Raw genomic sequence first — 17,245 nt, 5'->3', positions numbered from 1 at the left:
GTGGCGTTGCAACGATGCTCAATTGGTACCAAGGGGCCCAAAGAGTGCCAAGAAAATATTCCTCACACCATGACACCACTACCAGCAGCCTGAACCATTGATACAAGGCAGGATGGATCCATGCTTTCATGTTGTTGACGCCAAATTCTGACCCTACCATCCGACTGTCGCAGCAGAAATCGAGACTCATCAGACCAGGCAACGTTTTTCCAATCTTCTACTGTCCAATTTCGATGAGCTTGTGCAAATTGTAGCCTCAGTTTCCTGTTCTTAGCTGAAAGGAGTGGCACCTCTGAAGAGGAGATGCTCTTCTGCCTACCTTGGTTGTAACGGATGGCGATTTGAGTCACTGTTGCCTTTCTATCAGCTCTGCCCATTCTCCTCTGACCTCTGGCATCAACAAGGCATTTCTGCCCACAGAACTGCCGCTCACTGGATGTTTTTTCTTTTTCGGACCATTCTCTGTAAACCCTAGAGATGGTTGTGTGTGAAAATCCCAGTAGATCAGTAGTTTCTGAAATACTCAGACCAGCCCTTCTGGCACCAACAACCATGCCACGTTCAAAGGCACTCAAATCACCTTTCTTCCCCATACTGATGCTCGGTTTGAACTGCAGGAGATTGTCTTGACCATGTCTCATTGCCTAAATGCACTGAGTTTCCGCCATGTGATTGGCTGATTAGAAATTAAGTGTTAACGAGCAGTTGGACAGGTGTACCTAATAAAGTGGCCGGTGAGTGTATATGCTATTGGCCAGTGGTGGCGATCCTCTCAGGTCCCAGGTGGCCCCTCTCTCCCACGGTTTGTTCCGCCTCCTCCAGGTCCCGTACATTAAAGCTGCAAAGCAGCCAAAGAATCGGGCCCGTAGGAGGTGTAATCAGCTTCCTGCTACCTTCTCACATGTCTGAAGGAGTCATATGAGGAAATAGCTCCTCCCCTCAAATGGCCCCTCCTCTGAGGCCACAGGAGGACTCTGGAGGATAGGAGGCTACAGGAGGAAGCTGGAGCATAAGAAGCTACAGGAGGAGGCTGAAGGACAAGAGGCTACAGGAGGAGACTGTAAGACAGAAGGCCACAATTTGAGGGAGGATCGAACACAAGAGGTCACAATTTGAGGGAGTACAGAGGACAGGAGACCACAATATGAGGGAGGATAGAGGGCAGGAGGCCACAATATGAGGGAAAATGGAGGACAGGAGGCCAAACCATGTCAGTAAGGGTAGGGGTACCAGTACAGATAGTATTATGTATAATGTATATAATACTCTTTTACTTGGATGTTGGTTTCCAAGTAGGTGCTGTGTGCGCGGCATAAGGATCCTCAATGAACAATTGAGGGTATTTAAAAGATTTTGGTTTTTGAATTTACACCATTAAGAATAAAAAATAAAAAAGAGCACATAAAACATAGCTATAAAAATGTGTTTCAAGCCCATGCAGGGCTCTTCCTCAGTGACTTAGCTAAGTAGCTAAGGATCCTTATGTAGCACGCACAGCACCTACTTGGAACCAATATCCAAGTAAAAGAACCATTGGAATGAATTTTGCAGAGGCGCAGTAACAAAGGGGACCCTATTAAGCGAAAAAACGAGTTGTGCCGATCTGCACAACTCACCAAGGTGAGCGGCGCCAGCACACCACCTATATATACATTTTTAACTGTATTACACTATTGGCGCCGTGGGCGTCTCTTCCTCTTTATCCCTACAGTATATGTATAATTTTAGGAAGATAAATAAAAGTGGAAAACCTAATGTAAAGGGAGGATAAAATTAAAGAAAGGTTTTATATGTTGCAGAGTTGCATTAGGGGGTATAATCCTGGTCCATAGTGGGGTTGGCCACAGTAAAGGGCCATTATATTATGTGGGGGCCATTAGAGTGCGGTAACTCACGGTCCATTCTTATTGTGTTTTTAAATGCATTGAAAATGCATGTGTTTTTGCATGTTTACCATGCGTTTGACTGTCTTGCATCCGTTTTTCTTCATTTCTGAAAGTGTAAGCAGCTAAGAAAATGTTAATACAGCTGTTTACACACACAGAACTGAAGAAAAACTGATTTAAACCAGCCATACGCTTGGTAAACATGAAAAAATCAAGTTTTAAAAAATGTTTAAAAAAAACGAACAAAGAATGAACCAAGAATGTATGGTGTGACAGCATTCTACAGGTTAATATTATACTATGCATGCAGGTGAGGCAATGTGGTGCGGTTTAGACAAAAAGGGAAGTGGCTTTTTGTCACACTTTCTTTCGCACAAAAGTTGTGAGGTATGTGTTTATGGTATATATTTATAGTGAGGGGTATATGTATATGGTGTATACAGCCTGTGTCTGTATTTATATTGCGATATACATATTTATGGTTTCTGTAGTGAAGGGTACATGTATATGGTGTTTACAGCTTGTGTGTATCTATGGTGAGAGGTACATGTATATTGTGTATATTTATGGTGAGGGTTACTTGTATATGGTGTATAGAGCCTGTGTGTATCTACACTCACCGGCCACTTTATTAGGTACACCTGTCCAACTGCTCGTTAACACTTAATTTCTAATCAGCCAATCACATGGCGGCAGCTCAGTGCATTTAGGCATGCAGACATGGTCAAGACAATCTCCTGCAGTTCAAACCGAGCATCAGTATGGGGAAGAAAGGTGATTTGAGTGCCTTTGAACGTGGCATGGTTGTTGGTGCCAGAAGGGCTGGTCTGAGTATTTCAGAAACTGCTGATCTACTGGGATTTTCACACACAACCATCTCTAGGGTTTACAGAGAATGGTCCGAAAAAGAAAAAACATCCAGTGAGCGGCAGTTCTGTGGGCGGAAATGCCTTGTTGATGCCAGAGGTCAGAGGAGAATGGGCAGACTGGTTCGAGCTGATAGAAAGGCAACATTGACTCAAATTGCCACCCGTTACAACCAAGGTAGGCAGAAGAGCATCTCTGAACGCACAGTATGTCGAACTTTGAGGCAGATGGGCTACAGCAGCAGAAGACCACACCGGGTGCCACTCCTTTCAGCTAAGAACAGGAAACTGAGGCTACAATTTGCACAAACTCATCGAAATTGGACAGTAGAAGATTGGAAAATCATTGCCTAGTCTGATGAGTCTCGATTTCTGCTGCGACATTCGGATGGTAGGGTCAGAATTTAGCGTCAACAACATGAAAGCATGGATCCATCCTGCCTTGTATCAACGGTTCAGGCTGGTGGTGGTGGTGTCATGGTGTGGGGAATATTTTCTTGGCACTCTTTGGGCCCCTTGGTACCAATTGAGCATCGTTGCAACGCTACAGCCTACCTGAGTATTGTTGCTGACCATGTCCATCCCTTTATGACCACAATGTACCCAACATCTGATGGCTACTTTCAGCAGGATAATGCGCCATGTCATAAAGCTGGAATCATCTCAGACTGGTTTCTTGAACATGACAATGAGTTCACTGTACTCAAATGGCCTCCACAGTCACCAGATCTCAATCCAATAGAGCATCTTTGGGATGTGGTGGAACGGGAGATTCGCATCATGGATGTGCAGCCGACAAATCTGCGGCAACTGTGTGATGCCATCATGTCAATATGGACCAAAATCTCTGAGGAATGCTTCCAGCACCTTGTTGAATCTATGCCACGAAGAATTGAGGCAGTTCTGAAAGCAAAAGGGGGTCCAACCCGTTACTAGCATGGTGTACCTAATAAAGTGGCCGGTGAGTGTATAGTGAGAAGAACATGTATATGGTGTAAATCTAAAGCATCAGCTCCCAACCGTCCTGGATTTGGCGCAACAGTCCCAGTTTTTCACTGCAGTTGTTTTATTGAGTGGTGGCTGCTGCTGGTCATTTTATTGAGTGGAAAAGAGGAAAAGATTGATTGTGAATTTATGTATAAGCAGAAAAGGGGCGCTGCTGGGGCCATGGGCTAGGGAATGGATTTTGTCCCTCTTTCCATTTTTGAAAAGTTAGGAGGTAAGGGGAAGTAGTTGTTGCATTAACTACATAAATAGCTATTATTCCAACAGTAACACAGTCTTATAATTCATAGTAATATGTATTAAACATTTTGACAATCTGATATAATCAACTTTCTTGACTCTTTATAGCTGGGTGGTTACTCAGTGTACAGCATCTGACAATCGGGGAGAAAATTGGAGAAGGAGAATTTGGAGGTAAAATTATTAGATACTTTCTACAATCAGATCATATATTATGTGTTATCTACTGTATAATGTGCCTAACCCTTCCCTTTTATGCCAACATCTTTCCTAGCATCTAAAACATAACATCTTTGTTGGTGGCCCTAATGCAAGTGAGGGGTAGAAATCTAAGATGGCATATTAATGGTACAGACATGGAGGCATTATTTTTTAGGTTTTGCCCTATGAAGCTGATGCTGGTTTCTATAAATTACAATAGACAGAAACCATACCTGTTTTTCTCAAATTGAAGTATAAAAAGTACCTAGCTGACTGCAGAGTATTTTTAGAGAAAAACATGTTTGGTTTTTGGTTGCTTCAAGCTATCGCAAACTGTCATAAAAAATAAAAGTACAAAGCTTGGTAGTTACATGCACACCAAAAATCTCCTACAGGATTTTCTCACTATAGACAATTATTTATTGTGAAGAGGCCAAGGGTATGATTGCTAGTGGTGTAACCACTGTAGATGCTTCATCATTGTTGAGAGAACCAAAGGCTGGACCTCCAGATATCACGCATTTACCAACTATCCAATTAACCATTTAAAGTGAGATGTAATAATAGGTCAGTATATAGGCAAGTAACTGAGGTTATAAAGAAATATGTAGTTTCATGTAGTATGTAGTTCTGTTTTTCAAACTGATAGCCTAACGTTTACCATTACGTCAGCTTTGTGTTGGTGTCATTTTAGAAGTGTCCTTTTGTTTTATTATGACGCTAGGAAGATCACTAGTCGAACAGCATTCTCTCAAATTTTCAAAAAATTTTTAGAATCAATTATTTTAGGGACCATTTCATTTTTATATCGGTTTTGGAAGTACTGTGACTAGAAAGCCTCACATATCACCCGTTCGATTAAGTTCACCCCTCAAACTATTCAAAACAGCAGGGAGGAAGCTTGTTAACCCTTTATGTATTTTACAGAAATTCAAGAAAATGAAATATTGGAATTCACTAATATTTAATCATTTAATCATTAATACATTCATGAAGCTGTAAAATTTACCCACATAAACTGAATAAAAGTTGAAAATGCATTTAAGAATATATTGGGCAGTTTTTTCCGAGTAAGAGAACACCCCATATGTGGATGTAACCCACTGTCAAGGCACATCGCTGGGCGCGTAAGGGAAGGAGCCATTGAGTTTTTGTAGGGACAGTTTTCAGGTGCCATGGTGTGCTTGTAAAGCCTCTGGGGCCACGTTAACATTTGGCATTTTGGTTGCGTTATGAAACACAATCCAAAGGTTCCACCTGCGACCGCATCTTGAGGTAAGATTGTATTTACTTCGCATTTAGTTAACGTGTTGGAAACACAATGGGGGTCATTTACTAAGGGCCCGATTCGCGTTTTCCCCGACCTATTACCCGAATATTTCCGATTTGCGCCAATTTCCCCTGAATTGCCCCGGGATTTTGCTGCACGCGATCGGATTGTCGCGCATCGGCGCTGGCATGCACGCGACGGAAATCGGGGGGGGGGGGTGGATGAACGAAAACCCGACGAATTCGGAAAAAACGCCGCATTTAAAAGAAAAATGTGTCGCGGAGCTTGCACTTACCTTCACTTGGAATAGGCGGGTGTACTTGAGTGCGTTCCGATGCTTCTCAGCGCAGCAGGGCCACCTGGTGGGCGTCGGAGGAACTGCCTTAATGAATGCCGGCCGGACCCGAATGCACCGCAGAGAACGCGCCGCTGGATCGCGAATGGACCGGGTAAGTAAATCTGCCCCAATGTTACCAAAATATGTTATCACGAGTGGAGCCTTTTGATTGTGTTTCCAAACGTAACCAAAATGCCAAGTGTGAATGTGGTCTCAGGTACCACAAACCTTTATACCAGAGAATTTGTAAACTTTTTATAATGTGTTATAGGGGGCATATTAACTCCTTGCCACTGATGGGCTTTTTCCATTTTACTCTCTTACTTTACTTTAAAAAATCAATAAATTTATTTTTCCATCTACAGAGCTGTATGAGGGCTTGTTTTCTGCGTAACAAATTGTACTTCCTAGTGATGATATTTTATATTCCAACCCTTGTACTGGGAAGTGGAAATATAATTCATAATGCAGTAAAATTGACACAAAACCACATTCAAAACATTTTCTTGTGGGCTCTGTTTTTACGTATTTCACTTTACATTCCAAATGGCATCTCTAATATATTTTTTTTGGTTCGGTATGATCACAGGGATATCAAATGTATATAGGTTTTATTAGGTGTTGATAGATTTTACCAAAAATTAAGAGAACGGAGTTGGCTAAGGTGTAATTTTTTCCGGTACAAGCTGACATTTTCATTGCTGCCATTTTGGGTACCTTGCGACCTTTAGATCACTTTTTAGATTTTCTTTATAGATTGGACATTTTTGGACGCGGTGATACCTAACATGTTTTTTTCTTTTTTTCACTTTTTTATTATTTGTTTTATATGTGTTAGGGACTTTTGGGACATTTTTATGAATTTTATTTTTCATTTTTATAAATTTTTGGGTTTTTTAACTTTTTTTTATTTTCACAATACTTTCATATGAACTCCTTTAGGAGGAACCCCTCCTTTAAGCTAACAATTGTTCCCGATTCCTATATATTCAACTTTATAATTTTACCTGGTATCCAGGGATGTCTATAGCGAGTCGAGGTGAGTGTGGCCTTCTCAGGCTGAATCCAGCTGCTCCTCCCCATGCTTTCTCTGCATGCACTAGTAGTGTCTTGTGATCAGCGTGACATCATTGCAGGTCCTTTAGCCTTCTAAAGGCTAAATGGTGTTAAACATTGGGTTTCCTATAAATACATAGCCATAATGGCATCACAATAGGCCCTGTATGTGATTAATAATATCATCATCTTTTCTGTGTGATTGGTCTCGCACCTTGTTATAGCACTGTATGACATTTCATTATTCTTTGGCTCCAGTATTGACTAGTCTGGTCTAATAGCCAGCTTTTGTCTGATAATAGAGCAAGCAACTGAACTGTGACACTCTATTTGAAGAAATGTATGGGTTAAACTAAGGTTTATACTAACTTATCAATTCTGGTTAGCATTGCCCAACATCTGAAATGGTGGACCAATGCATATATTCCTCACCATGGAAACCAGTACCAGCATTCCAGAGTACAGTGTCATATGGTCTTTGCGGAGTCAGTCATGTGACAACAGACGGCATTAGTAGGGCACGCCCTCCTGTGTGGTGAAGCGTACAGTGCTCCAGGTGTACAGCATCTGTATCTGATAATAGAGCAGGCTACTGAACTGTGGGTTAAACTACATTATCTAATAAAGGATTATCTTATCTTATCTCTTAATCTGGTTTGCATTGCCTGACATCTGGAATGCCGGCCATCTATTCCTCACCATGGAAACATAGACAACGGCACATGCTAATTTGGTATTATTCCCCTGATAATTGTACCCTTATGGTACATGAAACGCGTAGGCTCTTTCTCCTATGGTCAGGGTGACAAAGCTTTCTTGGGTTGAGTATGGAGACGGTCCTTGTCAGGGTGGGAGTTATATTTTGGGGACTAGGAATTAACACAGAAAAAGGGAAAGTGAGGCGATGCGCATTATCCAAGCTACAGATAACTCCTTTATCACTGGATACTGGTGAGACCTTTCCATATTATTTATATTATGTGACAGTGACATGACTGCCCCCCACATATTGTTGCCCTGTGTTGGATATAAGAAAAAGGGTTTATTTTTAAATGGTTGTGCTATATTATTGCTTGACAGACCTTTTTGTTATTTTCAAGGTGTTATATTTGGAGGATACACAAACGTATTGGTTTTTAAAGTTATGAAATAAAGTTTATGTTTTACACATTATTTACATCCTGCTGTAATGTGAATGTGTCCTTTAGCTGTCTTAGCAAACGGTACACCAAGCATATCTCTCATGAAAAGCATATCATATCACATGAAATCACAGCAGCCTGCAGAAGCCTATATATCCCTAGATACCAGGCAAGTTTATAACGCTGATTTTATGGATATGTGAGGAAAACAATTTTTAGCCAAAAGAAGGGGATCAGATAGTTTCTAGAGTTCTTTGGAACCTGCTACAAGCTGTATTTATGAAAACTATAATGTTTTGATTTCTCACTGTAATACACTGTTATGCAACATTTTTACTTTTTTTTATATGTGCTATATTGTATTTTTACTTTTAGATGTATTAAGAGGAATGTATATGGGTCAACCAGTGGCTATCAAAAATATCAAATGTGATGTCACTGCACAAAACTTTTTGGCTGAAACAACAACAATGACGTGAGTCTGATAAGTATGATTCAAAAGTCCTGATGAAATTAAGTTGAGAAAATGTGAAAACTGAAGATAATTTTTTTGCATTTGTTAATATTGTACATGCAGTCCTCAAATTGTTTAGTTCCACGTTACTAATACTGAGTGACCACAGTTACAGTATGCCTTCTTACACATACTTTGGACATCTCTGAGATGGGATAAATGGACAAATCCTTTAGATAGGACAAAAGTAAACAAACCGTACAACCTTGCAAGTCTTTTAAGAGGACCTGTCACCAGTTTTGACCTCCTAACTAACAATGCCTGCTGATGAAGGGCTACAAGTACTCACCATATTACCTAAAATCAGCTGCCAATGGGGCACTGTACCTTAATTACAGAGGTTTTTCAAACTGTACCCCATGTATGTGATTACATGAAATCCCAGCAGCCTCCATGGAGGATCAAGAGGAGTAGAAGTCCATGGAGGCTTCTGTGAATTTATGTTGTCAGATACATGCATGGGGTAGAGTTTGCTATTGTTAAGATGTTAAAGCACCTGAGATTATGTCATGTGGCCAGAGTGACCAGTAAGGAGGCATAAGGCATGGGGAGGAATAGATGGGAGGGGCCGGCTGAGCAGGACACACACCCCTCTGATGCCAGGTTATATAAGATAAAAGGGGATTTATGTGGATGTAAGCAAAACAGTTTATAGCTAAAAGGGTGTCAGTCAGTTATTAGAACTCTATAGGAACCTGTTACTGGCTTGTAAAAACGTATGTCAGCTTAATGGTGCCTAAGCATTGTGTTGCCCATTTAAAGTAGTCACACTTGCTTGGGACACTCCATGTAAAGGCCCATGTAAAGAAACTACTAATTTAACCAGATTCAATTGAGCTTAAACTTCGACTTTCACTTAAAACTGTTTTCTCTTCAGACATCTGAAGCATAAGAACCTGGTGAATCTCCTGGGAGTTGTCCTCCACAATGGCCTTTATCTTGTGATGGAACTAATGAGTAAGGTATTGCTGTACTGCTTAAAGAAAATTAATAGGCAAAGTGATAGCTCTGCCCACTAAATCCGATAAGATCTTGAGTTTGCAGCTAGTGCATTTCCCCATTCACTTCTATGGCCTCATGCACAAGGCCATGGATTCATGTGCATGACCCAGCTGCATGATGCAAGTAGAAGTTCTTTGCATCCCAGGCAGTCTTTCTCAATTGTTGTCTGTGGGTGAACAGTCTATAGTACCACTGTTTGCATCATGTAATACTATGCGTCCTATGTGTCGGAAGCCTTCGGCACAAACTGTGTTCTGTCCGTGGAATTGGGCCTGTTTGCTGTTCAGATCCTGTGGAGCAAACACATTACACAAGACAGAAATATGATGCAAGGACTCTTGGCCATGTGAACAGAAATGCCTGCTGCCAATGTAACAACTGTAACAGGGAGGTTCCAATTATCACTAAAAGTACTTACCCTGCTCTATCTATACTGTTTACACATTTCCTCTTGATGATTTGCCCTTAATGTACTTCTCATTGTTTATAATTTTTGCTCTAAGCCAACTAACATATGTTAATACAGTTTAAGTAATTTAATGTCATTTACATCCTAAATTTATTATGGTTTTTAGGGAAATCTTGTAGGTTATCTACGTTCAAGAGGTCGAAATAATGTGCCCCATCAGCAACTTCTTCGTTTTTCTTTGTAAGTAATTGAAACACTGATAACAGCTGGTTAGACATTCACTCTATTTTGATAAGATAATGCAGAAATTGAAGAGTTTATGTATTTTGACAAGATACCCCAACAATGAGCAAATTACAGCTGCGCGTTCTCTGATGCTGATTCGGGTCTGCCGGGATTCTCTAAGGTCCGTGCTCCCGATATCCAGCAGTTGTCGCTGCTGCGCCAAGGGCCGCCGGAGTTCGCCTGCTTCGTCCCGGTGCATGTAAGTGCTGATCTTGCGACACAATTTTTTTTTAAATTCCGCTTTTTTTCAGAGGGCAATTCAGGGCAAATCGGAAATTGTCGGGAAACCCGACAAAACTGCGCGATTCGGACCCTTAGTAACCATTTAAGATTTAAACATGAACATAGATAGTGAGCCTTGATTCTAACCTTCACCCGTCAAACAATCCCTTACCATCTTTATAACCAGCACTGAACTAAATGGAAACAGGATACTTATGTGAAGCCAGAGATTGGAGCAAAGCTTTGTCAGTCACACCAGGTTAACTATTCCTGGACTGGAGCAGAACTGCAGGAGGAGATGGGTGTGGTGTAATTAAATCCAGACAGCCAGCACACTGACAAAGAAAACAAGAAGGGCCACCTTTGTCACATACCACGCACAGAGGATAACACTGAGAAGTGTGTTACAGTCCTTCCCCCCTCCCCACTTGTAAAAGGAACACCAGACCCTCATTAGAGCCTCCAGATGTGGAAAAGTTCTGGCAATGGAAAAACCTGAGAACACAATGGAGCATATAGATCCTTGCCAGTGAACCATGTCAGTGCATCAGGAACATAACCCTTACAATTGACCAGTTACTGGGTAGTGTTCTGAACTGTACGAGAATCAATAATATTTTCCACTTCAAATTCTACATTTTCTTGAATTACAACTTGTGCTGGGGGATGAGATACTGGTAGGGCAGGAGAAACTTATTTGTGGAAAACTTTATTAATATAGAGAGTGATACTGTAATCTGTAGGACACAAGATTTATGATTTTATCTATATGGTACAGACCAATGTAACGTGGAACATTCTTTCTGGATGGAACTTTGAGGTACAACTTTCTTAGTTAACAACCAAACCAGTTCCCTCACAACATACTCATGACTGGAAGATTGTTTTTTTATTTGCATGCAGTCGTTTACAGAATTGAGACATTCTGGGCCCAGATTGTGCACAGCCTTTGATAAGTAGTTTCAGCAGAAGGATTAGCAGATTCTTGGTCAAACCCATAATTACAGAAAAATGGTGATACCATGGTGGAGGAGTTTACTGTTGTTTAAGGCAAACTCTTGTTTCCTTTTTTCTTGAGCATCAGAAACATAACATCTTAGTTCTTGCTGTCTGTCCATTTGTCTCCAGATGCATTGCCGAGAAGGACAGAGAGATACCAAGATGTCCGTAAAATGCTCTCCACAGACAAGATACAAATAGCACCTTCTGGTCCAAGATAAAATTCTCAGAGCATCTGAAACATAACATCTTAGAAATTGCTCTAGTGTTTGATTAGTTCTTGCTGTCTGTCCATTTGTCTCCAGATGCATTGCCGAGAAGGACAGATCTCCGTAAAATGATCTCTACAGACAAGATAGAAATAGCACCTTCTGGTCCAAAATAAAATTCTCAGGGATACCATGCAAATGAAGTATATCATTAAAACATTAGGCTGCTAGAACCTTACAACTTTGCAGTTTATTTATCAGTACCAAATGTCACAGCTTGGAAAAATCTATCACATACCACCCAAAGTATGCTTTTCCCATGCGAGACAGGCAAATCCGTTATAAAGTCTGTTCAAGTGCAAGTTCAATTATCAGCCAGAGAGAAATTAATTAAATAAATGAATCTGCCAACAACACAGACACTGCTTGCTGTATCTAAGGAGATCTGAAAGACCTCAACCAAATATCTTTATTAATATACTTTCTAATGATGTGGTGGGTAAGAAGGTGTTACTAGTTGGTACAAGGAGGTAATGGGTGGTACAACATATAAAATTATACGTGACAGATTACACTATAACATGTGATCTGCATAATTTCTGTTGTTTGAATTTGGACTTTAAAACGTTTGGACCTGAATTTGGACCTATGTCTCATAGGGCACCTAAATTTACATAATGAAATGTCTTTGGCCTATTATGGTGTCTGTTATTCTGGGACCAGGGTAATCGTGCAACATTGCATAGCTGGGGGAAAAGATAACATATTTCTTTAGCAGACAAGAAGGAATCTTAGCTGTGTTCATGTAGATGTATAAATATTAAATTTATATGAAAATACAGATCAAAATGTTAGTTCTGACAATTATCCTCACAAGTCCATGGATGTAAGAGATCTTCTGGTAAATAAAGAGGACCTGTCACCTAAATTTTCAGCACTAGGAACTGCTTACTAAAGTAAGCAGCTCCTAGTGCTTGATCAAACGGCACAGTGTTAGAGTGATAGCATTACCGGAAACCTCCGGTATCGCTATCAAACACTGTGGCGGGGTACTATGTAATCATCGGACCGCTTGCAAAGTATGTAGAGAGGCGCTGCCTCTTCCCCGGACTGCCCCGCTCGCTCCATAGGCCGGCAGTGACTGCCGCGCGCTAGGCAGCAGTCACCGCCCCTAGCCACGCCCCAACCCCGCCCCACATGAATACATTTACACTGTACCCTGCCGCAGTGTTTGATAGCGTTACCGGATGTTACTTTAGTAAGCAGCTCCTAGTGCCGATAAATTGGTTGACAGGTCCTCTTTAAGGAACTTTAGATCTAGCCCACATCTCACAAGCAGTCACAAATTCTTAGACATCAAAAGACCAAGAGGGCCACCAACAAATACCAGCATTACACAAGTGTCCTGCTAATGCAGAAAAATGTATTTCTTCAAGCATACAGGCAGAGATTGGGGAGAACAAACCATTTTCCCACAAGAGTGTTACTGTACGCTAAATCCTGAGCATTAGCAAAATGTCATGATCAGTGAAGGCGATTACAACCCGTAGGGAATTGCTGGAAACTTGTGAGAGAGTGCTGCAGCCTTTACATTTTTAGTACCAGGATGATACAACACTATCCAAATACAGCAGATTTGCATGATCAATTTTTACTGTGATTCAGCGTTTGGCCTCACGGAAATGGGGAACAAGATTGCAATAAAAGGTCAATTCAAGTTTGGTGGGATCAAGAGATGTATTTATTTAGTTCAAATATCCTTCCTTGTAAGATCCATCAATGGGCATTTTGAGAAACCTGAAAAAAGTTGCACATCTTTCAAATTGGTGGGATGTTCCCATTGTCCAATAACCATATCATTATGAAGAATAAAAAATCAGTAGAGATGACATAATAGATGAAGGTAATTCTTTGCACTCCAAACAAACACAATTTAGCAAAAATATTATTTTTACATAGTCTAAATGGTACATTTCCACTTCGTCCCCCATGACGGCCCACCTGGAGGATTCCCCTTGACCTCTGCAGGGACAGGAAGAAGAGAGGTTAAAAGTTCCCTCCCCGCATCCTCCCGCCAGTGTTCTTCCTGTCCCTGTTGAGGTCAGGTTAAGAGAGGTGCCCTCTCTCCTCCAGGGGGGGGGGGCGAAGTTCTTACCGGTATGCCGTCCTCGGCGAAATCCGGGCGGACTGGGGTCCTCGGTCGGCTTCGGCCTTCCCTGCTGGCTGCATCCGGTCCGTGTTGGGGTCGCCACACCGCGATCTGGAGGTTGTAGGTGCGACGACCGAAGAAAAACTACACATCCCGGCGTCCTCGAGGTCGAGTGACGACTTCCGGCCGTGACCGGAAGTGGCGCCGAAAAAGGCGCAAAGCATCTCTGGGAGCCGGGAAGGCCAGCAGTAGCCTCTTCAATGGGAGATGGGCTCCCCATTAAGGTATTTAAAGCGGGCTAGTCAAGTTGATCTTAGGTCTAAGATCTCTGTGGATTACTGCTGGTTCTCGTGTCTCCTGCGCTTTGGTAGTCTCGTTATGGCTGATAAAGCAGACCTGACTTTCCTGCATCCTCCAGTCTCAGTAAGTGGGGTAAACTGTGCAGGAATGGTTTTACGTTATGTAAAAGATATCGGGTCACTTATTATCCTCCTATTGCCTTTTAGGAAAAAGACCAGGGGTCTAGGGGAAAGGGCAGGGAGGATAAAGGGGATAAGGCTAGTAGGCCTGAAAAACCCGAAAAATCTGAGAAAAGCAGAGTAAAGAAATGCAATATGTGTTTTCGTTCTATGCCCGAATCTGACAGGAAGCCAATATGCAAAACCTGTATAGATAATTTTATGAGAGAAGAAAAATCTTCTTTCCTGGATGAATTTAAGGGGTTTATTGAAGAAAAAGTGATGTCTTCAGTAGCTGCGGCTACATCCAGACCTCCCCCATGTAAAAAAGCGAGAATTGAACCTGACTCATCGCTATCTGAGGAAGGGGAAGATTCTGAGGTGCCGTCATGTTCCATGTTTGAAGGTGATAATCCGACAGACTCGCAGGAGATACCTGTTCCAAATAGAGGAGTTGGACAATCTCCTGAAGGCCATTAGACAGACTCTAGAGATAGAAGATGTTCTTCCTCCAAGATCTAAGGAAGAGGAATTGTTTGGTAGCCTTAAAACAAAACGTCAGAGGTTATTCCCCTTAAATGATACCCTAAAGATTGTGGAAAAAAACGGACCTCCCATTCGAGGATTCAGCGCAGCTAAAAGATCCTATGGATCGAAAATTGGATTCCTTATTAAGAAAGGCTTGGGAGACGTCGATGTTAAACCTAAAATCAAACCTGGCAGCTACGTCCGTAGCAAGGAACCTACTCTACTGGCTCAATGAGCTAGAATCTCATATTAAGGAAGGAACACCGAGAGCAACCATTCTGGAAAATTTTCCGTTACTGAAGTCCGCAACAGCCTTCCTAGCGGATTCCGCGGCAGAAGGGATTCTGTTTTCTTCCAAAGAAGGAGCGCTTACTAATTCAACCAGAAGAGCACTGTGGTTAAAACAGTGGAGTGGGGACATGCGATCTAAGGCGAAATTGTGCAGCCTACCATTCTCTGGAGAATTTGTATTTGGTCCAGAGCTGGATACAATTCTTGAAAGAGCTTCTGACAAGAAGAAAGGGTTTCCGGAAAAGCCAGCGCAGAGGAAATTGCCCTTTCGGGACTTTAAGAACCAAAAAGACAGAGACAAAGGAAAGAGAGGGCGCTGGAGCTACCCAAAAGGAGGTAAAGGAAGGGGATTTCTCTTCTCCTCTCCCGCAGATACAAATAGAAATAGAAAACAATGACGCCAGGGTAGGAGGAAGGTTGTTAAAGTTCAAAGAGAAGTGGATAAAAGTTACTTCAAATCCCTGGGTGATGGATATACTACTCAATGGATACAAAATAGAATTTATCAGTCTTCCTCCTACGCGATATATATCACCATCTTCTATGTCTGTTACATCCCACGGTTTGATCTGGCAAGAAGTGTTGTCCTTATTATCAGCAGGGGTAGTGACTCCTGTTCCAAAAGATCAGGAACAATCTGGATTTTATTCTTCTCTTTTCTTGGTGAAGAAACCAAATGGTGCAAACAGATTGATCGTGAACCTGAAGCGCCTCAACGACTTCATCATCTACAGGAAATTCCGAATGGAGTCGGTAAGATCTGCCACACACCTCATTCACAAAGATGCGTTAATGTGCACTATAGATCTAAAAGATGCATATTATCAACCACCTATCCACCCACTCTCACAAAAATTCTTAAGGTTTGCGGTCTTATCTCCAGGGGGTTCTACACTTCACTTCCAGTTTTGTGCACTCCCCTTTGGCATATCCTCAGCCCCAAGAACCTTCACCAAGGTGATGGTAGAGGTAGTGGCCTTCCTCCGGCAACGAGATGTACTTATCATTCCCTACTTGGACGATTTGCTCATTATTGGCAAAGACCTAGAGCAGTGGTTCTCAACCTGTGGGTCGGGACCCCAGTGGGGGTCGAATGACCAAAACCGGGGGTCGCCTAAAGCCATCAAAGCCGCAATTTTACTGTGTTTTTACTATGAGTTGCATGGTTTGGGGTCACCACAGCATGAGGAACGGTATTGCGGGGTCACAGCATTAGAAAGGTTGAGAACCACTGACCTAGAGGATTTAATTTCATCAAGGAATTGCACGATAGAGAATTTGGGTTGGATAATAAATTATCAAAAATCGGAACTCTTGCCAGCCACAATAAGAAAGTTTCTGGGTGTAAATATGAACTCGAGTTACCAAATGTCATTCCTTCCACAGGAAAAGGACGTATAAAACCTGAAACAAATAAAGAGGTTCAGGAGAAGGTCTACGATCTCAATCCGAGAAGCCATGAAGGTCCTGGGGTCATTGACGGCATGTTTCTCCTCAGTGGCCTGGTGTCAGGCACACACCCGACACCCGGATCCTTCAGAGGTGGATACTGAAGTCTTGGAACAAAAGACAGGAAGATCTAGACAAAAAGGTCCTGATTCCTTCTGCGGTGAAAGAAGATCTTCTATGGTGGCTGGAAGAGATATTCTGGACCAACAACCCATACGTGTTTATTCAAACAGACGCAAGTCAGAAGGGATGGGGTGCAGTAATGCCTCATCATTTCTCCCAGGGTACTTGGACAGACAAGGTGGCCAGAAGGTCTTCCAATTATCGGGAACTGCGTGCAGTATGGGAGGCCCTCAGCTCAAATGTATCCCTCTTAGCCCACCACCATCTTCTGATCTTATCAGACAATATGACAACTGTATCTTATATAAAAAGACAAGGGGGAACCAGATCCCCGCTTCTGAGCACTCTATCTCAGCGAATATTTTCGTGGGCAGAGGATCACGTCTTGTCGATATCAGCCACTCACCTAAAAGGGGCAGAGAATATAAAAGCCGATTTTCTCAGCAGGGATGAAAATTCTCCCAAACGAGTGGTGTCTGAAAAAAGAAGTCTTCTACAACCTGGTATCCCGCTGGGGAAATCCTCAGATAGACCTATTCGCTATGAGAAGGAACACCAAGTGCCATCACTACTTATCGCTAGAAAAAGGGGAGAGCAAGAAAAA

General features: G+C 42.0%; 1 protein-coding gene across 2 annotated transcripts in view; it reads left to right on the top strand.

The window, feature by feature from the left end:
* Positions 1 to 17,245, top strand: part of MATK (megakaryocyte-associated tyrosine kinase) — a 64,268-nt gene that overhangs the window by 27,194 nt on the left and 19,829 nt on the right. For both annotated transcript variants that reach the window (XM_072113113.1, XM_072113107.1), the window contains 4 exons: positions 4,106 to 4,171; positions 8,379 to 8,478; positions 9,395 to 9,479; positions 10,095 to 10,168. In XM_072113113.1, coding sequence (XP_071969214.1) covers positions 4,106 to 4,171; positions 8,379 to 8,478; positions 9,395 to 9,479; positions 10,095 to 10,168 — 325 coding nt within the window. The remainder of the gene's footprint in view (positions 1 to 4,105; positions 4,172 to 8,378; positions 8,479 to 9,394; positions 9,480 to 10,094; positions 10,169 to 17,245) is intronic.

This window comes from Engystomops pustulosus, chromosome 1, assembly GCF_040894005.1.
Source record: "Engystomops pustulosus chromosome 1, aEngPut4.maternal, whole genome shotgun sequence".
Lineage (NCBI taxonomy): Eukaryota > Metazoa > Chordata > Amphibia > Anura > Leptodactylidae > Engystomops > Engystomops pustulosus.
The sequence above is the reverse complement of the archived record's forward strand: the minus strand, read 5'-3'. Positions and strand labels throughout refer to the sequence as shown.